Here is a 25,432-nt window from a genome sequence, read left to right on the forward strand (position 1 = left end):
AGGGTGGACGCGTGCGCACAACGTACGCGCACGCGTCCCTGTGCGGATGCACCACCACCCACATTCCAGAGAGTTGGGCCTCTCTTGGGCAACCACTATGCCATGAGCCCAACCTGACCCACGCTGACGCGCACTACGTGCGTGCGCGCAGATTAAGAGAACATGAAAGTTCACGCGGACGCGCACCTGCCGCGCCCGCGTTGATCTGCTACTGCAATTTTTTTGAGCCAAGCCCCAGAGAGTTGAGCTGGATCTGGGCCAACTTTAAGCCCCCACCCCAACTCGATTTGCGCGGACGCGCACTTGCCGCGTGCGCGCCCACATGCCCAGGGAGGAACAGACGCGAGCGCACGCATCGCGCTAGCGCGCCTTATCACAAATTACCAACGTACGCGGACGCGCACTTGCCGCGCGCGCGTCCCTTACATGCTGCCGCCACTCTAGGCTTTTGCCACGAGAGTTGGGCGCGCGTCAAGCTTACTCTAAGCCTCAGGCCCAACCACATGTACGCGTACACGCGCTGTACGCGCACGCGCCGTTGCATAATCTGCCAATCCACGCTTGAGCACACTGCACGCTCATGCGTGGGTCCCAAGTTTTCTCAATGTACACGAACGCGCAAGGTGCGCGCTCGCGTCGATTCAAAAAAAGGGATAACCCTAAAACGCAAAGAGTGTCGCGCAGCCGCGCACTCCTTTCTCTCCCCCAATTTCCATTCTTCTTCTTCTCCCCCATAACCGCCGCGACAGCAGCGTCGCCACCACCAACGGCCGCCGTCCTTCACCATCAACCCCGCTCATCCTCTCTCTTTCCTCCACTCACTCTCTCCTCCTCCTTTCGGTCAAACACCCAACCACCGCAGCCGCCATCTTCACCGCCACCGTCCACGGCGGCGCGGACTTCTGCCTCGGCGTTTACAGTTCTTCCCCCGTCCATTTTCAGTTAATCCCAATTTTCCTTACCATTCTCAGTTTTTCCCGCTCCCAGGTTCCTGTTCATACTCTGTTTGTTTTTTATTATTACATTTTGTTAGCTTCTGTAATTTTCTTTTAGTTAGTTTGAATTTAAATGTTGCATGTTAGGATTAGTTAGAAATAATTGCGGTTAGGTAGCTAGGACTGTATAGAGGATTCTAGGCCTGATAAGTGCTCCGTTTGTGTCTATTTTCTGTTTGTTAATTTGTCTGATAAGTGCCAATTTTGAGCTGCTCTGTATGCAATCTGTGTTGCCTGTATGCTATCTTTTTGCTGCTGTGATTAGTTGATATTGTAATCATGCTAATTTGTGCTATGTTGCCATCCGGGAACGTCCAATTTTAAGCCGGGATGCTGCCCAATTTTCAAGAAAATTCATTTCATTTTGGTCTTTATTGTACTTTTGGGCTAATTCTCGTTATTTTTTACTTCCGGGATTGATCTTGGATATTGTGAACATGAGCAACAACTCCTATTTTCGTTGAACCTAAATGTCATCATGCCTCTAATCCACATTTAACTTCTACTCCCATTTAACCTTCTTTAACCATTCTTTCAGAGGTACGATGATTTCATTTCTTAATGAATATGAGTTGTTGACTTGAGTGACCATCACATTGTATGCATTTTGTGTATTTTTGTTGGCAAGCTTTCTTTCATCATAACACTAACATCTCACTCACTTGTTTAGTTTACTCACTTCATTTCTCCCTACTCAATGCATTAACTATTTCTTTGAGTTGTGATGATGAACATGCTTATTCTTTATAATTGTATACTTTGTAGTTGTGTTGATTTCTTGGTTTATGTTTCCATCTATGCTTATTTGAACACCAAGTTTTCACTACTTCTTCTTACATATTGAATATGCCTTCTTTGCTTTGTGCTACATGCTTTATTGCTTATATTCTATTATATTTCTTTTTCAGGATGTCAGATAAGGGAAAGGCTATAGCCTCCTCTTCCAAGAAAAGAAAACACTCTACACATTCTATCCCCTCCATTTATAAGAATTATGCTAAGAATCCTCTAAATGATGAAGAAAAAGAAAATCAGCTGTTACCTTCTACTGACCCGACTAAGTTCCCCAATCTCTACTGTGAGCTTCGACTTTCCAAGTATCGGACAACAAAACTGAATACCGAGAAGAAGCTTGTTCTCCCCAATGATGTCCGACGGTCCATTACTAGTCGGATCCTTGAGTTGGGTATAGATTTTGTTGACAGGGATTTGGGGGATATTAACATCTCTTGGGTGAAGGAATTTTATTGCAACTTCTTCCATCCCACTTTGGATTCGGTCCAGTTGAGGGGTAGAGAGATCATGATTACTGAGACTGCCATTGAGGAGGCTTTGCAGTGCCAACATATTCCTGATGGCACTTGCGCCCATCAGTAGGCCAAGTTTGCCATACACAGCATGACCTTTGATTATGAGGCGCTTAGGCGCGTGATTGGGTTATCCGATGCTACATGGGTCATGGATGCGAACAACACCAAGCCTAAGGGGATGCTATTTGCTCAGCTGACCAGAGAGGCCAAGACTTGGCAGATGATCTTTGCCCACTATGTCTTGCCTACCACTCACTTCTCTGAGATCCCTATGGAGATGCTTCTGCTGATTGGGTGTGTTATGGAGGGGAAGGATGTCTATTTTCCTCGACTTATCCGACAGTGCATGTGGCGGGCGCATATTCGTGGCCTACTTCCATTTCCTACTTTGGTCACGAGTATGGCGGCCCTAGCTGAGGTCCATTGGCTAGATGATGATGTGATACCACCACCCCCTGATGCAGATGACAGGGAAGTTACTATTCCTTAGGGTGGTTGGGTGCACGAGAAGCCCCCAGCTAGACGCCGTTCCAGGGCTAGAGCAGTAGTGGGGACAGCTGGACCATCAGCCCCTACAGCAGCCCCATCTTCCTCTACAGCAGCAGCTCCTTCTTCATCGACAGTTCCTCCTGTAGCACCTGAGCCCACCTACTTACTGGTCCAGCGCCTATTTCAGTTTTTAGAGCGCGAGAGACTCCATGTCAGACGCCGACTGGATCGGATGGACCAGGCGCTCATTTCTCTGGGTGCTGAGTTACCTCTGCTTCCCGACTCTCCGGCCTCCGATGAGTAGGATCATTTGGAGGAGGATGCGGAGGCACCGACTCAGCAGGATGCCCCTCCATCAGCCCCAGACACCACAGAGACACATCAGATCCATGCGGAGCCGGTCCCACAGCCAGAGTCAGAGCCTACCGTTATACCTTCCACTGATCCTCCGGTTTAGCATCGAGGACGATGCTTGATCTTAAGTGTGGGGAGGGGACCGGTGAACTTTTTGGCTACTCTCCTAGTATCTTATTTTGCATATCTTTTGTATATATTGTGATACATTTTGAGTTTACTTTGGATACCTTTACTGCTTATTTTGGATTTTAGATATTTTGATGCTTATGGATATCTTTAGATGTTTTAGATCTTTAGATGTTTTAGATGATAGCTTTCACACTTTTAGTTGGATTTTTGCATATCTTTCTTTTTAGTTTGTGGTTGTGATTTGAAATCATACTTTGAATTGTAAAAACTTAGTCACCCTTTTTGCATAAGAAATTGGTTTTAAGCGGAAAAGGAAAGGGTAAACTAAGGAAATTTTTGAATTTTTCAATCACAACAATGCTTAGTCAAATATTGAGATTTTTCGAGAAATTTAAATATAGGGCATTAACCCAATTGATTGAAAGAAAATTTTTGGTGAAACTTGCTTGAATTCATACTTTGTGAAGCATGTATTGAGCCTAGAACACAAGCTTGTGAGACTTGAGTCTATTGATGTGGTTACATTTTATAACCACTTATTTTCCATTCTTGTGTGAAATTGTTCTCTATCTATGATTGTGATCCTTGATTTGTTTGATTCTATATGTCCATTTATTTCTTATATTCATGCATTTGTATGATTGAGGCCATTATTTCATTAGCCCACTTACCCAAATAGCCTACCTTTTACTCTCCATTGTTAGCCAATTTTGAGCCTATGCTTAACCAACTTATTCTCATTCTAGCACATTACAAGCCCAAGGCGAAAAACCAATGAAAGTCCTTGTTTGGATCTTTAATTAGCCTAGGCTAGTGAGAGTGTTTACTATTCAAAGTTGGTGAGGCTTAGGAACATTGGATGGGATAAAAAGGGTAGTACACTTTCATATTTAGGAATTGGATACATACTCATGTATTGATTAAATGTATAGACCTTATGCATTGATGTTCTTGTATATAGTTTGAAAGAAAAAAAAAAGAAAAATGAAAAGAAAAAGAAATAAAAGTGAAAAAGAAAAAAAAGAAACGAAAAGAAAAAAAATGTATATAGAAAAATAAAGAAAAAAAGAGAAGAAAAAATAATAAAAGGGGACAAAATGCCCCAAGGTGAAGTTCAACAAAAAGGAATCAATGCATAAGTGTTATGAATTAAAGAATAGAATGCATGAATATGTAAGAAGAAAAAAAAGTGTGGGATGGGTAGTTAGAATAGTTTGAACTTGTATAGGTCATTATATAGTTAGGTGGGGAAGTCTATGCTAATCAAAGATTCAAATCCTAGTCCACTTAACCATAGTTTAGTTGCATTCAATAAATGTCATACCCCTTAGTTCCTTCTTATTTTAGCATGAGGACATGCTAAGGTCTAAGTGTGGGGAGGTTGATAAACCCCATTTTTAGGGTTTATCTTGTATTGAATTTAGAGTATTTTGATAATATTTTGTCACATTTAGCCTATGAATTAGCATAGTTTTGTTATCACTCCCATATTTATGCTTAAGTGTAAAAACATGCTTTTTGAGCCTCATTTTGATGAATTCTAATTTCTCCTTGATTCCATAAGATGCCTTGATGTGTTTGCTAGTAATCTCAGGTTGAAATAGGCTAGACATGGATCAAAGGAACAAGGAAGGAAGCATGCAAGTGGAGAGAAGCACAAAAGACAAAGAATTGATCTCGGCCAAGCACGCGCACGCACACAAGGCGCCCGCGCGCACATTGCAGAATCGACCAGGGACGCGCACGCGTACCGTGCGCGCACGCGTCGATGACCGCACATGACTTCATTAAAGCAACACGTGCCTGGCGATTTGAGAGGGTTTCTAAACCCATTTTGGCGCCAAATGCTGATAGAAAGGAATAAAAGGATGAAGGATTGAGGGGAAGGGAGAAATCTAGCATATAGCCTAATTAGGATTAGTTTAGAGTTAGTTTTAGAGAGAGAAGCTCTCACTTCTCTCTAGAATTAGGATTAGGTTTAGGTTAATCTCTCTTCTTAGATCTAGGTTTAATTAATGCTTTGATTCGCTTTTCCTTTACCAATTCTTAATCTTCTCCTTCTCCTATTTCTAGTTATGTGCTTTAATAATTGTAATTCTTCATTTTGTTTTGGATAGATTGTTGTTCTTTTATTTCCTCTTTCAATAATGCAGTTTGAGGTAATTCATGATAATTGTGATTTCCTTGATTGTTGTTGTTAATTCTTTGCAATAATTGTTGTTAGATTCTATTTTTGTTCTCAAATTACTATGCTTTTCTTTTGTGCCTTCCAAGTATTTGATGAAATGCTTGGTTGGATTTTAGTGTAGGTTTTGTTCCTCTTGGAGAATTGTATAGAATGTGTATGTATTAGGTGAGAGTTTACGTAAGTCAAAGATTCAAATTTAAGCTCACTTGGCCATACATATATCCTTACCTTTTACCCTTAGTCCCATTACAACCTTAAAAAGCTCTCATGATATTTGCATATGTACATTAAATATTCAAACTTTAGAAAGCATGTTTAGAGGAGAATTGAGTGAATTAACCCTAAACACTTGAGCGACTAGAGTGCTTATACACATCCAGTGAGGGTTCAATTGCTCAATTCCATATTTCCATCTTCGATCATTGCTTATCTCGCAAGTTTGTAAATTCTTTTGAATAACTCAATTCCATTGTGAATTTGATTTTGGTATGATTATTTGAGCCCTTGAATTTGCATACATGCTTTCTTGAAAATTTGACTCACTTTGACCACACACACACACACACACACACACACACACACACACACACACACACACACACATATATATATAGTAATTAGAATAGTTAGATACATGTAGGTAGCTTGCATTTAGATAGGTTGTACTGCATAAGTTCTACCATTTTGACTTCACTCTTTTGGTTCTCTTGAACTCGGCATGAGGACATGCTATCGTTTAAGTGTAGGAAGATTGATAAACCCCATTTTTAGGGTTTATCTTGTGCTTAATTTAGTATATTTTATCCATTATTCTCACACTTATTCATATAATTAGCTAATTTTAATCTTCTCTTATTACCATTCGATGCTGTGATATGTTTGTTGAGTGTTTTCAGGGTTTATAGGGCAGGAATGGCTTGGAGGATAGAAAGAAAGCATGCAAAAATGGAAGGAACACAAGAAATTGAGGTTTTGGGAAGTTGGCAGCGACGCGCACACGTGGTATGACGCATACGCGTAACTGGTGCAGGATACAAGCGACGCGTACGCGTGAGACGCTTACGCGTGACCAAGTTTTTGATTCAGCGATGCGTATGCGTGACAAAGCGTCACGTGCTGCAGATATCAGAAAACGCTGGGAGTGATTTTTGGGCTAGTTTTGGCCCAATTCCAAGCCCGAAAACATAGATTAGAGGCTGCAGAGTGGGAGAATCAAGGATGGACTTCTCATTATTCACATTAGTTAAGTTTAGATGTAGGTTTCTAGAGAGAGAGAGAGAGGCTCTCTCATCTTTCTAGGTTTTAGGATTTCTAGTCTTATTTCTTCTTAGATTCAGATTTTCACATTACTTTAATTTAGTTTTCCTTCACTCTTATTTGTTCTAGCATCTTACTACTTCTTGTTTATTTGTTTTTGCTTCCGTTTGTTTCTTCATTATTGATGCACTCTTGCCCCTTTGATTAGATTAATGCAATTTATATTTTTATGTTATTGTTCTTTCTTCAATTATGGTTTATTTTTGTCTTACAATTGGGTATATTAGATTTTATTATCTCTTATTAATTTTCTTTGTTTTTATTCTGTGCCTTCCAAGTGTTTGATAAAATGCTTGGGAGGATTTTAATTTAGATTTTTATGTTCTTAACTTGGATTGATTATTTAGAGACTCTTAAGTTATCAAAAGTCTTTTGTTGATTGGTAATTGAGACTTGCTAGTTGGCTTAGACTTCACTAAATCTAGTCTTATGTTAGGACTTGTGAACCTAAGTTGATTTTACTCACTTGTCTTACCTTCATTGTTAGAGCTTAACTAAGTGAAAGCAAAAGGCAATTACCATCACAATTGATGATGATAATGAGGATAGGAATTCCAATTCTCAATCCTTGATAGGACTTTTCTTAATTTTTATTTTACTTCCTTGTTATTTACATTTCTTGTCTCCTATTTCAAAATCCAAAAAGATATAATCTCATAACCAATAATAAACTACACTTTCCTGTAATTCCTTGAGAGATGACCCGAGATTTAAATACTTTGGTTAATTTTATTGGGTTTGCTTAAGTGACAAACAATTTAAATTTGATTGAGGATTAGTTGCGGTTTAGAACTATACTTACAACGCGCTTATTTTTGTAAAAAATCTTTACCGACGATTTTCCCTCATCATGTACCTGGCTTTTTTACTTGTAGTGATGATTTTCTTTTGCTGTATTGTAGGTTGATGCATTTGCATCATTAGTAGTTTTTCTTTTTGAAATTCATTCATATTTCAATAGTTTTTTCTTTCTTTTAGAAATAAATGCATAGATTAGTAAAGAACATGTTTAATGCATTGAATAATATGTTTTAGGAGATTTTGGAGAGGAACCAAGCAAAACAAGACCCAAGAAGAACAAAAAGAGTAAAGGACACACTTTCAAGCAGAATACACTTTGGAGGATACACTTTGATAGGGCACACTTTTAAAAGCCATAGAATGAAGAAAGGGATCCTAGAAGCTTTGCTGTTCAACGTAGGAGAAGTGGCGTGCAACGACGGACGGGCCTACGCATGAATGATGCGTACGCACAAAAGTTGCAGCAAGTGGGAAACATGCGTATGCGCATTCTTCAAGCATTCGCATCTGAAATAGAATTCTTATATATGTTGTGCGTATGCATCACTTCACGCACGCACAACTAGTGCTATCTTCAGGACCATGTGTACACACAAATTCAATTTGACATCCCATGCCAAGACCTGTCGTGCCATGCTTGTGCTCCACACATTTGCATTTAGGCCAATTATTATTGAAGGAACCTTGGCATCCCACGCCATAGTCCCAGCGTCCCATGCCTGTGCTCAATACTTCACAATTGGGCCAAATTTGATTAAAGAAGCTTTGATATCCCACTTCTGAGTCCGAGCACTCCATGCCAAAGTGTTTTTGGCCTATTGATGCTGCCTTGGCGTCCCACGCCAACCTCCTTAGTGTGCCCGCCCGTTACTTGTATGTAAGTGACTTTGGGTACTCAAGGAATGGCTTTGGCATCCCACGTTAAGCTCTTCAGCGTCCCACACCTCAGCATTATACTATGACATTTGGGCTAAAGATTATTGAGGTTATGTTACTATCCTACGCCATACTTTGGGCGTCCCATACCTAGCACGTTACACATTCAATTTGGGCCAACTTAGGTGTTACCATGGCACGACAACTTGAGAGCTTTCCATGCTATTTTCCACAAGATCAACCCTTTCACTTGGGAGTTTAATTAACCATCCAAATTGGTGGAATTATGGGGTAAATTCACTTTGCTAATACTCATGAGCTATGTTCGGTTGAATTAGATCTTGAATTAAACTTGGAATTGAAGGGAATTTGAAATTGAATCTTAAGGCAAAGCAAGAAGGTATAAAAGGGAGAAAGAGAGAGATCATCAATGACTTTTTTTTACCGTTTTTCACTTTTGAACATTTGGAATTCTGTAATTCTAGAGCAATGAATCACTAATTCCTTCTCATTGAGGGGAAGAGCTCTGTTAATCTCTAATGGAATGAGTTCATTGATTATCTATCTTTGATCTATGTATTGTTGTTTCTAAGAGAGGATTTTCATTCTTATTTTAAATGATTTAAATTTACTAAGAGTTTGTTTGAATCTGGGTTGAATTTCATGATCACCTAGAGGTTGATTCATAGGAATTAAGCTTGAAGATCCTCTCTCCCAATTCTTCTAATCTTGCATTTAGATTTGATATTAAAGAGCTGAGTTAGTGAAATTGATGCGTGATGAGGATGAATGTGATGGTGAGTAATGATTGATTATGATGATGAATAATGATGACGAATGAGATTAATTGAGATTAATATGAATTGAGAAGATACTGAAGAGGAGATTGATAATGAAATGATAATGAGATTGATGTTGAACATGATTTTGATTGTGATATACCTGCCTGGGTAGATGCAGTGGTATTGATCCACTTGATCCAGATTTGGTTTGAGTCTCCCGGGTAAAATGTAGTGGTTTGCCTCCACTTGCTCTCGGCCGAGAATGATATGAGATTTGAGAAATTATATAAGTTTTGGATTTTCCTGGATAGATACAGTGGGTCAGCTCCACATGCTCGAGGTTGAGATCTAAGATTCTGTTGGCCCTTCGACGCAAGTTGTGACTGGGCACTTAAACTCTCTGGATTTTCTCAATGAGATGAAATTGATTAAATGATAAATGAGTATACATATGCATAGACTCTTAGGGATGAGCACTTAGGGATTGTCTAGGGTTCGCCACCGGACATGTCGGGTTGGCTTGATAACCGACAGATGAGACTCATCGACCATATGACAGGCATACATCATTTGCATATGTTTGATTTTTTTGGGTTTTCCTATTGTATTAGTTTGCCTAATTGAATATGATACATGACTAAATGCTACTTGCTTTACTTGAACCTACTTGTGTATTTTTTGTTTGAATTGCTTGTGTTTGTAGAATTGAGAAGTCCCTCATGCTAGTGTTGATTAACGCTGAGGGCTGGTGCTGGTTCTATTTTTTTGTTGAAGTGTTGTGAGAGACTGAGGATTGTTGACTTAGAATTCTCTTATGATAGTTGTCAAGTTATAGATAAGAGAGGACTTAAGATGGATATAATGATGTGTAGAGAATTAAGAATGCTTAGTGAGTTTGTGTTGCCTTATACAGCATCTATTTGGCATTTTTACCGTACTAAAAATCCATGGGTTGGAGAGTTCTCATTCTGTATATATCTTTTGTTTTTCAAATGCAAGTCTAGGTGCTCAGCAGCGAGCTGTGATACATCTGAGAGATGGCGAAGATTATTGGGCTCTGTTTATATTTTGTTTAGATTATCTCCACACTTATTTTGAAAAACTTATATGTATGTATCTATTCATTTTGAGAACTTGCCTATAGAGGCATTTATATATATTTTGGGAGAGATACGAAAGATACTATTGTTAAATATAATTTTAATTCTATACCCTACCCGGCATAAACTTCGTAACTTCGTAGGTTGCAACTAGTGACTATTTACTTATGTCAAATATTTATATCCTGTCTTTATCTTACTCTTCCTTAATGTTTTATTTCTTATTGCTTTTTGATCACGCTTTATCCTTCTTTTATTGATACATGAGTGTTCCCGATTTGCGATTTTATTTTACTCATTTTCAGGTTTCTCGTTTAATACTTTCTTTCAACTTATATACATGTATTATAAATCTACCTTGAGAGTCGTACCACCTTATTATCATTGACTTATGACTCGAGTATAAGGATTTGAATATTAGAGTGTTACAATGTGACCGGACACTTTAACTCTCTGGATTCTCCCATATATATATATATTTGAGCTTAGGATTTTTCCGTGGATATTTTTGAGCTTAGGGATGCGCGCATAGAGGGACTGTCCATGGTTAGCTATCAGACATGTCAGATTTGGCTATATAACTGACAGATGAGACTCATCAGCCATAGGATAGACATACATCATATGTATTTGTATGTTTTATTTGAGTGTGTATTTGTTTTGGTTTGCCTAACTGCTTAGCCATGTTTATCTGCTACTTGCTTACTTGTTGTATTTGTACCCTATCCGTGCTTTCTTTGTTTGACTTGTATGTGTATGTATCTGAGAGACCCTCTCTTGGTAGAGGTGTGTTGAGGGTTGTTCCATCCGATGGTTAGGAGGTTTGAAAGAAACAGAAGGTGCAGAGTTAGATTAGACCTAGAATCCCTTAGATAAATTACAGAATTTCTGGTTTAGTATAATCTTTAAGATAAAATCTGAGTGTTGGAGTTCTAGGAATGCCTCTGACTTTTTCGGGACCTTATATATTATTTATGTAGGTACCTTTACTTTGATGAGAACCCCCGGTTCTCATCCCATATATATATTATTGTTTTTTAGATGCAGTTCGAAAAGCACCTCGTTGAGCGTCTGGAGACCATGCAAGCGAAGAACTATCTTTTGGGCCTTTACTTTTTGTATATATTATATATGTAATTTTGTTCTCCTCTATATATAACTTGTATTTTGTCCCTCTTAGAGATTGACTTAGAGAAATAGGTGTATTTATCTTGTCTTTTAGGATGCTTTTGGGTTATAAATATATGTATATGTATACTCTAGCCGGCTTTACCTTCACAGGTCGAGTCTGAAACTTGATATTTTGTATCCTTTTGAACTCTGATATGTATATATGTTATCCTTTCCATTCGATCTTGTTTATCCGTTTTACGGTTATCCGGACGAGTATGATGTGTTTTCTGTAACGATTTTGTCTAACTTCTTTTTGAAAGCTCATACTTATAATTTCTTTCAATTATATCTATATACGTATTTTATTTTAAAAGTTGTAATACCTCGCCACTTCTACTTTATAATTTAAACGTAAGGTTCTGTGTGATAAGATGTTACACTTAGTATTCTTGAGAATGGATTATTGAAAAAAAAACAATGTTTACTATATTTCAGCAATCAAACATACAGGTAGCGTTTGTTTTCGGGGGCAGGACACGGAGACATGGACAGTACTTGTTTAAAAAGTGTTTGGAAGCAGAGACATGGACAGTGGACATATTGTCTTCGAGACAGTTTTTTATACTTTTGTGTCCACTCTTTCACGAAGGACAATGATGGACACGGGATTTGAAAGAGTGGACACGGACAATTTTATAAATTTTGTTTTCCTTTTTTTCCACTATTACCCCTTCTTATTTTTCCTATTGCGTTGTTCAGAGATACTTTTTTCTTCCTGTTCTTTCTCTATCTCTTTCTTTTCCAGCTACTCTCTCTTTTCTGTAGAATTTTTTATTGGGGGTAGATAATTCTTTTCTTTTTATCGTTTTACTTCAATACCATTTTAACCTTATATTATATTATTTGATTTGTAATAAAATAATAACAAAAATAATTAATCTCGAAACTTTTGAAATATAAATATTATCAAAAGTAAAATTGATTTTTTAAAATGCTAAAAAATAATTTATAAATTGTAATTGATTTTATATAATTTAAAAAAAATCAGTTTTTTATAAAGAAAAATCAGTTTTTAGATAAAAAAATTAATTTTTTTAAATAAAAATATATTTTTATATGCAAAAACTAATTGTTTTTTCATGTAAAAATAGATTTTTTTAAATTAATTTTTTATTTAAAATTAATTTGGCTTATTAACTTAAACAAAAATTTTTATTAATCAAACTCAAATTTATTTTTTTGTTAATCTTAACCATATGTATTCCTACATATTAATAGTAAATTTTAAAATAAAATAATTATATTTATAAATTTTATTTTAATATAAATACTAATATACTTTTTTATTAAAATTTTTTGCCTCTTCAAATATTTTTTTCAAGTTCCGTCTGTACTCCTACGTACTCTCATTTTTTATTAAATTAATTTGTATTGATGTAGAAAATTTGGAATCACATGGCTATTTTAGTCATTTCATATAATATTTTAGTCTTGTCCATGTGTATCCAAGCATAATACTAGACATTACATTAGTGTCTTGTCCATCGTATCCAAATACAGTACATAAAAAATAATTTTTAATGTCTCCGTCCTATTGTCTCCGTTTCAATGTCATGTTCTGTCCTGTCTCTAAAAACAAATGCAGCCATATATACATGCGTGTGTTAATTTTTAAATTTAAACATTTAAACTTAAAAATTATAATATTATCCTGTATATGTTATTATAGTTGTTTTTTTATAAAAAAAATAAAATAATATATAAATATTAATAATTAGCTATCAAATTAGTTGGTGTATATCTATATATATTTTATGTATTTTTCTAATAAAATATCAGTTATTAAAATAATCAAATTTTTAATATAAAATAATTAGGGTAAAAAACGTGATTAAGCCATGGGAGTTGAAAATTTACGGAAATCAGCCAAACTGAATTTCTAGACACCTTTCAACTAGAAGCAAATTATTATATAATTCGAATTGACTCGTTTCGAATTAAACTCCCAAGTAGTTCGAAGTGACTTAATTCGAATTACATCCATGGATGACTACCAAGTAGTTCGAAACAACTTGTTTCGAATTAGAGTAGAATAATTCGAGTTATGTTAATTCGAATTACTAAGATAGGTTGAACGTGCACATAATTCGAAACATATTGCTTCGAATTAGTAACGAATTTTAATTCGAATTCAATTAATTCGAATTATATATGTATAGTACGAATGTAGTTGATTCGAATTACAATGAACCGGAGCTCTATATATATGCTGTGAACTGACGTTGCTCTCAACAAATAGGTGAGATGGCTAGTGAGGATAGTTTTCTAGTGCTGGTACATCACAGAGGGTCGATTAAGAGGAAAACTCGGTCCGGCGTGAAGTTCACTGATAAGGATCCCCTATGTATTATCGTGAGGCCAACAACCACCTACGATGCTCTCGTTAGCTCTGTGCTGGAGAAGCTTGGTCTGGAAGGAGTTAAAAGGGTTAAGAAGTTTTTCTATCGCATCCCAACGACGGTGCTCCATGATACCGTGAAGTATGATTGTTTCACGATCGGGAGTGATGAGGACTTGCAGGTTATGATGCTTTGTCGCAGGCAGTTTCCCGACGTAAGGACACCAATGTTGTTGGCAAAGTTGGTTGATGTGGTATCTAGCTCGGGTGGTTCGAACCAGAATGCCAATACTATAGCCACGGTTGCCGGCTCGAGCTCGAGACCTGCGGTTGCTTCATCCTCCGTTCCTGTGTATGAGCCACCGATGCAGCCTGTTGCCTCCCCATTGTTTGCTGTTGATCTCAGCGGCAATGTTGGAGACGAGGTTCGATATGGGGATCATGTTCCCACCGAAGTGCAGTGTCCCACACCGGCTGGTGTTGGTGAGGGTTTCTTTGATGATGCAGATGACGATGATGTCGAGCCGGATATGATCGCTGATGACAGCGGCGATGATCTTGGAACTACTGATCCGAGAAGGGCTACAGGTGGATCTAGTTCTGGCACATAGCAGTACCCACCCCATTTTTCATCGTTGGACCTGGACGCCATGAGGCAGGACGAAAAGATGAGGCGCTATTGAGTGTGAAGACTTACAGCATCCCCCGAGGGGTCCAGTACGAGGTCGTTGAGTCTGACTACCGCAGGTATATGGGAAAGTGTTATGAGTTTGGGAATGGGTGCACCTGGTTGATTCGGTTGAGTCTCCGACAGCGGAAGGGCATCTGGGAAGTGAAGCGGTACAACGGACCGCATACCTGTCTTGCCACCTCCATCTCCAGCGACCATAGGAGTCTGGACTACCATGTGATAGCGACATTCATTATGCCGATGGTTAGGGCTGATGCTGCCGTCAACATCAAGGTGCTTCAAAATGCCACGGCCGCATACTTTGGGTTCAGGCCTACGTACAGGAGGGTATGGATGGCGAAGCAGAAGGCCGTTGCCGTCATCTATGGGGACTGAGATGAGTCGTACAATGATCTCCCTCAGTGGGTGTTAGGAGTTCAGCTGACGATGCCTGGCACTGTAGCAGTCCTCAGGACTTGCCCTGTTCGAGTTGGGGGACAGCATGACGAGTCTCAGGCTTATTTTCATAGGCTGTTCTGGACTTTCCCCCCTTGTATCGAGGCATTCCGTCATTGCAAGCCGTTGGTGAGTATTGACGGCACCCATCTATATGGCAAGTATGGGGGAACGTTGCTAGTCGCGATTGCACAGGACGGAAACTCCAACATACTCCCCGTGGCATTTGCACTAGTTGAGGGTGAGAATGCTGAGTCATGGTCTTTCTTTCTCTCCCACCTCCGTGAGCACATCACACCTCAGCCGGGTCTGTTAGTTATTTCAGATAGGCATAACGGCATCAAGGCAGCGTTCGAGGCTCCCGATGGGGATGGCTACCTCCGGCTGCATACCGGGCGTTCTGCATTCGACACGTTGCAGCGAATTTTGCCCTAACCTTCAAGGGAAAAGATGCCCGGAGGCTTCTTGTTAACGCCGCATATGCGAAGACCGAAGTGGAGTTCGACTACTGGTTTGACATTATGCGCTCTGAGAATCCGGCAATGTGTGACTGGGTGAACCGAATTGAGTATTCGTTGTGGACACAGTACTATGATGAGGGTCGGAGATTCGGGCACATGACGACCAACATTTCTAAGTGTGTCAATTCAATCCTGAAGGGGGTAAGGAACCTCCCTGTTTGCTCGCTGGTGAAGGCCACATACGGAAGGCTGGCTGAGCTATTTGTCCGTAAGGGGAGGGAGGCCGAGGCTCAGATGGGTACCGGACAACAATTCAGTAAATACCTAGTAAAGTGTATCGAGGCCAACCTAAAGACAGCCAGGTGCTTCACGGTGAATGTTTATGACAGGGATAACTCGGAGTACACGGTGGTAGAGACGACTCCGACAGGTTCATTCTCACTTGGTACGTACAAGGTCTCACTAGGGTCTCAGACTTATGATTGTGGATACTTCCAAGCACTTCATTTCCCGTGTCCTCACGCACTGGCATGCTGTACTTATTCACGTCTTACTTGGCAGCCTTACGTCCACCAGGTCTATCGCCTTAGTTCCGTTTTCGGTGTCTATCAGATGGGATTTACACCTCCCATTCCGGAGGGTTTCTGGCCACCTTATGCCGGACCTACCGTTATACCGGATCCGAACATGAGGCGTGCGAGGGAGGGTCGTCCAAGGTCCACCCGCATTCGCACCAACATGGATGATGCAGATCCGAACCGGCCAAAGAGATGTGGCCTCTGCAGGCAGCTAGGACACACTCGTCGGAGTTGTCCGCAAGCCGGACGACCCACCAGGACAGCTGGGAATTAATAGTAGCGTTGGTTTGTGTGTTTTTATTTCTTTTAGTATTAGCACATGTATTTTATTTCAGTTAGCAACCATTGTTCTACGTGGAACTTAGTTGTATTTTATAAGTGATGAAAGTTGTAATTCGTACCACATATGTATCTTGAATGTCTTTCTAATTATGGAGTTAAGTTACTTAAACAAACTAAACCATCTGATGGGATGACTGATAATACATAACATAACATCAAAGTAACTGCTGGATGAACAAATACATTAAGGAAACCATACATAATACTGATAACCAAAAAATGAGGTACATAATATAAACATAATAATATGACATACACCACTATCCCTAAATCATCTAAAGAGGTGCGACCCCGTGCCACAACGGCGTAGAACCCGTGTCCTGTAACATCTCCGTATAAGTGGCTCCTCATCCTCAATCGAGTCGTCGTCGTCCTCCGAAACTGGCTGTGCCGGGGTCCTGGGCGGGACATGCACGGGTCTGGATAATGACGGGCCCGCAACTGAATGTGACCCCAGAGTCTGGGCCGATGCTGGCGTCCCACCCAGGGCAAAAGTATGCACAGGAGGAACCGTGGCAGGCTCGTTCAGATCTACATCTAGCGGTGCCTGTGTCCCTGTCGTGTGAACCCGTCCTCGTGCAGCCTCATCCTCCTGCATGATGGTCTGGATGTCCTCAAGGAAACGCGGTCCACCGAACTCGGCGACAATGCCATCACTAGCAAGGAAGTCTGGAAACATGGAGCCCGGACTCACCCATGGAGTACTCTCCTGAAGGGTCTGATCGTCACCGGGAACACCGACGAAATAATCTCCAAGAGGTCCACCCCCAAGCCAGCGTCAGCGTGACTCGTGGTATTTCCCATGCCAGAACCATACCACTCACCATCATGCCCCCCTGATGGGCCCTATCAACACCAGTTGCATCACCTCCTCCAGCTGCATCCCCCCAGGCTGATGGGCACCCTCTCTAGCAGCAGCCCCCCTCCTCCTGCCTCCACGACCACGTCGTCTCCCGCCACTGGACTAAACCACTACCTTAAAACGCTAACACTATCATACACCGCTATAAAAAACCATTAACAAAAACCACTTGCCTACACCACTATCCTAAACCACTATCCTAAACCACTAACAGTAACATAAACTATTATAAAAAACCATTAACAAATACCACTATCATAAACTGCTTTCATCAATCACTACCATAAACCATTAACAAAAAACACTATCAACAGCGTAACATCATAAACCACTAACCTCGTCGTTGATCACCTCAGCGATATGAGCAACTCCATCCAAACGATAAAGCCTCCCCGGATCGTCCCCCATCGCCTGAATATGCCTCTCTTGTCTTACTCGGCCCAAATGTTGGTCGTTTTCTCTGGGATTTGGTGGGGTATGAGAATGACAAAGTGATTCGAATGAACATGGTTCGAACTCCTTATATAGCCGAAACCCTTGTAATTCGAATCAAGTAGATTCGAATTACTTAGTGTCACCAACTTCACCTAATTCGAATCAATATGACTCGAACCTCACTCGTGTGCCCTTCTCCAGCTAATTCGAATTGATATAATTCAAACTATCCTATTATATATCGAAGTTAGTCGTTTTGAATTACTAAGGAATTTTGCATGCATAATTCGATTCCTATTGATTTGAATTACCTTGGAGCAGTTCTTGAAAGTAATTCAAATTGAATCAATTCAAATTACGTGAAAACCTGATTCGAATCCTATTGATTCGAATTATATAAAAATGAGTTCTGGTGGATTGAGGTATCAAAGTTTGATTTGGCTGATTTGGGTTAAAGTGAGCTCCCCTTGGCTCATTTGGATTTTTTACCCAAATAATTAAATCAATTACAACAACATAATCAAAGTTTTTTTTATCAATATAATCAATTTTTTATAATACCAAATATATATCTCAATTCTCTATATGGTAGTTAATTAATGAGTGATATATTTTTTTATATGTACGTGTAAAATAGTTGTGTTAGTAATAAATAAGGATAGAAAAAGGTTAAAAGGCCCGCAACTTGGCCTAATTTGATTTAGTCTGATAAAAATAAATCCAAACTTAGTACTATTTAAAAGTCTATATTTTTTAACTGGCCTGGATTTATGAATAGTTATGTAGAGTTTTATTATATTATTAAAAATACAATAATAAATGAGTCTTTTGTAATATTTTTATCACTAAGTTATTTGTCTTTTTAATTATATATGCATATTTTTATATTTTTAATATATTTAATTATTTGTGCTAAAATATCAAAAGTCAATCAAATAAAATAATTCTAAAAACTTATATCCTTCGTAATAATAAACAAACATATATATAGGTGATGAGCGGATAATTTATACACTTTTTGGCATTATTTTTAAGTAGTTTTTAATAAGATATAGTTACTTTTTGGGATGTTTTCATTAGTTTTTATGCTAAATTTACATTTCTGGACTTTACTATGAGTTTGTGTGTTTTTCTATGATTTCAGGTATTTTCTGGCTAAAATTGAGGGACCTGAGCAAAACTCTGATAAAAGGCTGACAAAGGACTGCTGATGTTGTTGGATTCTGACCTCCCTGCACTCGAAATAGTTTTTTGGAGCTACAAAACTCCAAATGGCGCGCTCTCAACGGCGTTGGAAAGTAGACATTCAGAGCTTTCCAGCAATATATGATAGTCTATACTTTATTTGAGATTAGATGACGTAAACTGGCACTCAACGCCAGTTCCATGCTGCATTCTGGAGTCAAACGCCAGAAACACGTCACGAACCAGAGTTGAACACCAAAAACACGTTACAACTTGGCGTTCAACTCCAAGAGAAGCCTCTGCACGTGTAAAGCTGAAGCTCAGCCCAAGCACACACCAAGTGGGCCCCGGAAGTGGATTTCTGCATCAACTACTTACTTCTATAAACCTTAGTAACTAGTCTAGTATAAATAGGACATTTTACTATTGTATTCAGTGTCTTTTGACCACGTTACATCTTTGGTCTTGATTTTATTCCATTATTCATCTTAGGAGACATTGATCACGTTTTGAGGGGCTGGCCATTCGGCCATGCCTGAACCTTCATCACTTATGTATTTTCAACGGTGGAGTTTCTGCACACCATAGATTAAGGGTGTGGAGCTCTATTGTACCTCGAGTTTAAATGCAATTACTACTATATTTTATTTAAATTCAATCTTATTCCTGTTATAAGATACTACTCGTACTTCAACCTGATGGATGTGATGATCCGTGACACTCATCATCATCCGTCCCTATAAACGCGTGCCTGACAACCACTTCCGTTCTACAAGCGAAAGCTAGAGTGTGTATCTCTTGGATTCCTGATGCACGACGCATGGTTGCCCTCGCCAGACAACCGAGCCTTCCATTCCGTGAGATCAGAGTCTTCGTGGTATAAGCTAGAATTGATGGCGGCATTCATGAGAATCCGAAAAGTCTAAACCTTGTCTGTGGTATTCCGAGTAGCATTCTGGGATTGAATGACTGTGATGAGCTTCAAACTCGTGATTTTTGGGCGTGACGACAAACGCAAAAGAACCAAGGAATTCTATTCCAACATGATCGAGAACCGACAGATGATTAGCCGTGCCGTGACAGAGCATTTGGTCTTTTTTTACTGAGAGGATGAGATGTAGCCATTGACAACGGTGATGCCCTACATGCAGCTTGCCATGGAAAGGAGTAAGAAGGATTGGATGAAGGCAGTAGGAAAGCAGAGATTCAGAAGAAGCACAGCATCTTCATACGCCTATCTGAAATTCCCATCGATGATCTACATAAGTATTTCTATCTTTATTTTCAGTTTATTTATTATTATTATTCAAAAACTCCATAACCATTTATTATTCGCCTGACTGAGATTTACAAGATGACCATAGCTTGCTTCATACCAACAATCTCTGTGGGATCGACTCTTACTCACGTAAGGTTTATTACTTAGACGACCCAGTACACTTGCTGGTTAGTTGAGCGAAGTTGTGAAATTATGTTTAGACCATGGTATTGAGCACCAAGTTTTTGGGGCCATTACCTGAGAATCAATTTCGAACAACAATTTAAGTATGAATCACAATTTCGTCCACCAACAGGCTCATATTTCCACACAATTATCTTTTCTCTTTTTCTGTCACTCTCTTCATCTTCTTACCTTTTTTCTTTGACTCTTTTCTTTTGTATTTGCTTTTTCTTTTTTCCCATGTCATTGTTTTTTTTATTTTTATTGTTATAATATTAATTATCATTTATCAGTTAAGATTTTATTCCGTCGAAGATTTTTTTTGAAGTTTAATTTTTATTTACGTTGTGATATTATTTTTACTTATTCAAACATAAGATTTTATCATTTTTTTATTGAAAGATTTTTTAATAAGTACTAAGCCTGATTTGTTTTAAAATCTAGTCTGACCTGAAACTTATTAATAAATTTATTTTTTTTAATAAATAAATAAATAATATCAATATACAATTTTAAATTTAAGGTATAATTTAATTTTTAAAATTATAAAATATAAAATAACAATTTCAAGGATAATATTGATAAAAAATTTAGACACTATAAAAAATTATCGATAAATAACTATCATTAATTAAAAAAATGTATAGGAATATATTTTTATTTGACTACTTCCAAGATACGTAACATATCAAAATAAAAGAATCTATCAATATCCAGAGTTATAATAAATAAATTAATATAACATTAAATAAAAGTTAATAACTACTTAAATCAAAACAAAATAAAGGAAATATTGGATAATTAATTAATTAATCCTCCAAATTTAAAAGTGATTTTATCTTCTTGTTCTAACACCTTGAAAAAAATTCACACATACACATTTTATTAGATTTTTGAACAATGTAAATACCATAAACACTTTTTTTATTAGTACAAAAAAATATTGAAAAAAAATTGTGGTTATAATCTTAGTATTAGTTATATGATACCTCATTCATATATTAAGAAAATTTAACTTTGTTATTCCAACTACTCACATCATATCAATATCAAATTTTTTCACATTTAAGAAGAAAAATATTTTTTATAACATGATACCTAATTAAAAAAGAAATATTTGAAAGTTAAATTTTTTACTTTTGATTTTTTCTTCAAACCATACTTATTGCGAAGCCAATTTCCTCCACAAATGAGAGCTTCAATGGACTTTTGATTTAATCAAGAACGATATTCATTAATAGCTCTTTTTCCAGCACTAAATGAAGACACTGAAGCGCACCGTTGAGACAGAAATTGCTAATATATCTGCTGCCATTTAAATAAAATCTTAAACTTAAACTATGATCTTTTCACCGCTCCAAAATACTAAAAGACTTAGAATTGCGTTAAAAAATGTAAGCACTTTCATTAATAGACACTAAACTTTTTTTTTTCAAACTATATTCAGCATTTCATTAATTTCACTTATTTCATAACTAACTACATTAGAAGAAGAAGCAACTACACAATTAGTGTTAACTCCATCACTTATTATTGTCTTATGATGAATTTTTTTAGCATATTCATCGTATATTTATTGCAATATATTCTTCACTTTATCGCTCAACAGGCAGCCGCTTTTCTATTATTTTTAAGAAATTAATTTTATTTTTTTGTTAATATATTATTTATTTTTTAAATTTATTTGATAAGTATTTTTTATTTTAATATTAATGTGATCTTATTTATATATGTTAATGTGATCTTATTTGATAAGTATTTACTAAAAAAAATTTTTAAAATGTTAAATTATAAAAGCACACAATAAAAAAGTAATATAAAATTGTCCTAGTTTAAAGTTCTAGTTAATATATGAAGTGAAATATTCGATAGAGTAGATTTCTATTCTCAATTATGCAAAAGTATTTTCAAAATGATAATGCTTCTATAATATTTCTTTAAAAGTTTTGAATGTCGTCTATTAATTTATAATATTTTTACTTTAATTTTTTCAGCCGCTTTTTTATTGAGTTAAAAATATTTTTATATTTTTATTTTTAAAATTATAAATTTAATATCAATAATTAAAAAAATTATAAAATTACCTTGTTTAAACTATTGTGCAATTGGAGCCACTTTTATAATCTTACGATTGAGGGTGAACAATTTTTTTTAAATTTCTTTGAAAGGTTGAAAGTAAAGCAGTTACATAATTTAGAGAACATGAGTACGTGACAGAATCTATCATTTTAAATTATAAAAATGAGAGTAGAATAAGAAAAAAGAATTGGATACTAAACCTTCGGTATTCTCATTACTAGCGGCTCAATAGACTTTTCTATTGAGTTAAAAAAATATTTTTATATTTTTATTTTTAAAATTATAAATTTAATATCAATAACTAAAAAATAAATTATAAAAAATAAAATATTTTAAGTTATTTAATATATGAATTCTAATAGATAAAAAATTATTTCTTCAATCTTATATTGAACATCTTTAATTATCTTTAATTTTATTATTGTTTTAAAATTATAATTTTTATTTTGATTATATCATCTTATCATATTATACACTATTATTTTTCCTTATTATTTTTTTACATGTATAACTATTATTGTCTCGTCGTCACTGTTATGTTGCCTTGTTTTATCTTCTATTTTATTTTCTTCTTCTAATAACTCCGACCGCAATCAATTACCACCATATCATATTACCATAATCACAGCTCTCATTTTTGTTTATCACTTTGATCCATATATATCCATTGTGTTAACTTTTGAGTTGTTAAAGATTTATTAAAAGAATTATTTTTTTGTTTGACTTAGATATCTAGATGTATAACTATTATAAAGATACTAATTTTTCATACTTACTTGTTAAGTCATATTTTATCATTTAAAAAAAATTAAGATATCAAACATTCAAAAATTTTGTATAGAATAATTAAATAAAAAATAAAAAAATTATTAATTATTTAATTTCTTTAATATATAGAATAATTGAATTTAAATTAATTTAGGTATAATACTAAAATCATCATGTTTTTACTGTGGAGGGGTGGACCACAGGAGGTCGGCCGTGGTTCGATTCGGCGAGGGCACACCCAGGAGAATTGCGGCCAGATCGCGATGTGGGAGGGGAAGACAAACGCTAGTTTCCACCGCCGAAACCGCCGGACCCATCAAAGACCGTCCCAGATGACGCTGTACGGTGGCTAGGGGGCGTTGCAATAGGCGTCGAGGACGGCGCCTCCGTGGCAGGGAGGGATGAGGGCGTCCGATCTCGGAGGCGATTCTGCGACGTTGTCGCGCCATGCGAAGGAGAACCGTGAGTTCTTCGTAGAGGTCGGCTCCACTATTTTTTGTCGATAGTGGCTAGGCCACCACCGCTCATGGCGGCATCGTTTTCCTAGGATCGTGATGCAGAGGGGCCAAGCCTCGAGTTCCCCAATAATGGCGGCACACGTGGTTGTTGGCTTGTTCCGCGGTGGGTGGCGCCCAAGGAAGAAGAAAGGATGAAGCGAGAGGTGGTGATAGAAGGGGAAGAGGCACGGGCGGCGCTGGCGGTTCTCCCGACAGCAGTGAAACCCGGGACAAGGAAGGGATGAGCCACTGGAGATGCTGCAGAGGAGAGGAGAAGCGTTGCAATTTTGAAGGAGATGACCCCTAATTTTGAAGTGGGCTTCTAGTTGGGCCTTCAAATGTATCAAGCCCAATTATTAGCCTGGTCTAAATTTAGGTTTCTTTAAAAAAAATTATTTTGATACTTTTATGGGCCTAATTTTTTTTAAATAATGGGATCCTAGTGGTAAATTATATTTTTGTAGCAGTAGCATAGAAAATATTATTTTAGAATTCTTTGATTTCTTTTATTAATTGTAATTAGCTTTTATAATTTTTATTGGGATTTATATTTTTTTTTACAACCTTGAGGACAAGGTTGTATTGAAGGGTAGGGTAATGATACAATTAGTATTGGGCTAGCTCAATTAGAGAATTATACTATAAATAGGAGTATGATGTAATAATGTAGGATATGCATGGTGTAATTGGAAACTCTACTTTCTCTGTTTGGCCCTGATTGTAGGGATCTCTCTTCTATTCTCTCTGATTATCTCTAATTCTCTATAGATCTTGATACAAATTCGTATCAGCAACATAATTTATGCCTAATTAACCCATAAATTAAAATATATTTTAGAAAGTGAGAAATGAGGGTTTTATAGTTTAATGTGATAGAGAAAATTAAAACGAGAATTTTAAAACCAATTTTAAGAAAATCGGCTCAAAATTGAGTCGAATGGGCCAAACCGGACCAATCTGACCCAAATTGGGCCCAAGGCCCAGCCAAACTCCCTCTTTTATTAGAAACTCAGCACTCTCTCTCCCCTCTCTAACACACACACGCTGAAACAAAGGGAAAATGGGGAAAGATTAGAAACCCCTGCTCGTATTCACTTCCAAACTTTCATTAATCATAACTTTTGATCCGGAGCTCCGATTGACACACCGTTTGCGGCTACGCGACCATGGCGTTGAGCTCTACAAAATCCATATAAGCAATTTCTTCTTCGAAATTCTAGCCTTGAGTTTCGAGTTTCTTGGGTGATAATGTTGAGATTTTCAACTCCTTTGTGTTATATAATCAAATTAGTTTGAAAGAAAGGCTTGTTCTTTCTCTCTTAATCTTTGGATAAGGTAAGATATCTCAAATCATAGTGAAAGTATTGAATTTGAGGTATTGGGTATTGAGTTAGTGTGTTTTGATGTGATATTGTGGCTTAGGCATTATATATGTGTGTTTTGGAGCTTGATTGGTGATTTTGGAAAGCTTTAGTGTAGAATCCCAAGCTTGGAAATCTGTTGGTGGAGTTTGGAAATTTTGGAAGTTGAATTTGAGAGTGTTCCGGGTGGAACGGGAATCGGTCAAGGTATGATTTTGGTTTCCTGTATCTAAAATATAATGTGGCTGTGAAAACTTAGGCTAGTGACCTATAGGATAGGAATGAAATTTGTGATTATGATTGATTGGTTGTTGGAATTGTGGCATGATTGTCTGGATATTGGTTTTTGGAGGTTTGATGAGATGTTGTATGCAAGATATGTATGCCTTGGTGTGTGTTTGATGGTTAGTGAAATGGAGTTATTTTTGGTATTATGTTGATA

The 25,432-nt window shown here is 37.3% G+C and overlaps 1 protein-coding gene across 1 annotated transcript; it reads left to right on the forward strand.

The window, feature by feature from the left end:
- Window positions 1-13,761: 13,761 nt before the first annotated feature.
- LOC107490127 (uncharacterized) lies at window positions 13,762-14,921 on the forward strand. The gene is made up of 2 exons (XM_016110897.1): window positions 13,762-14,443; window positions 14,515-14,921. The coding sequence occupies exons 1-2, from the start codon at window positions 13,762-13,764 to the stop codon at window positions 14,919-14,921; spliced, it is 1,089 nt and encodes a 362-aa protein (XP_015966383.1).
- Window positions 14,922-25,432: the final 10,511 nt, after the last annotated feature.

This window comes from Arachis duranensis, chromosome 1 (assembly GCF_000817695.3).
Source record: "Arachis duranensis cultivar V14167 chromosome 1, aradu.V14167.gnm2.J7QH, whole genome shotgun sequence".
NCBI lineage: Eukaryota > Viridiplantae > Streptophyta > Magnoliopsida > Fabales > Fabaceae > Arachis > Arachis duranensis.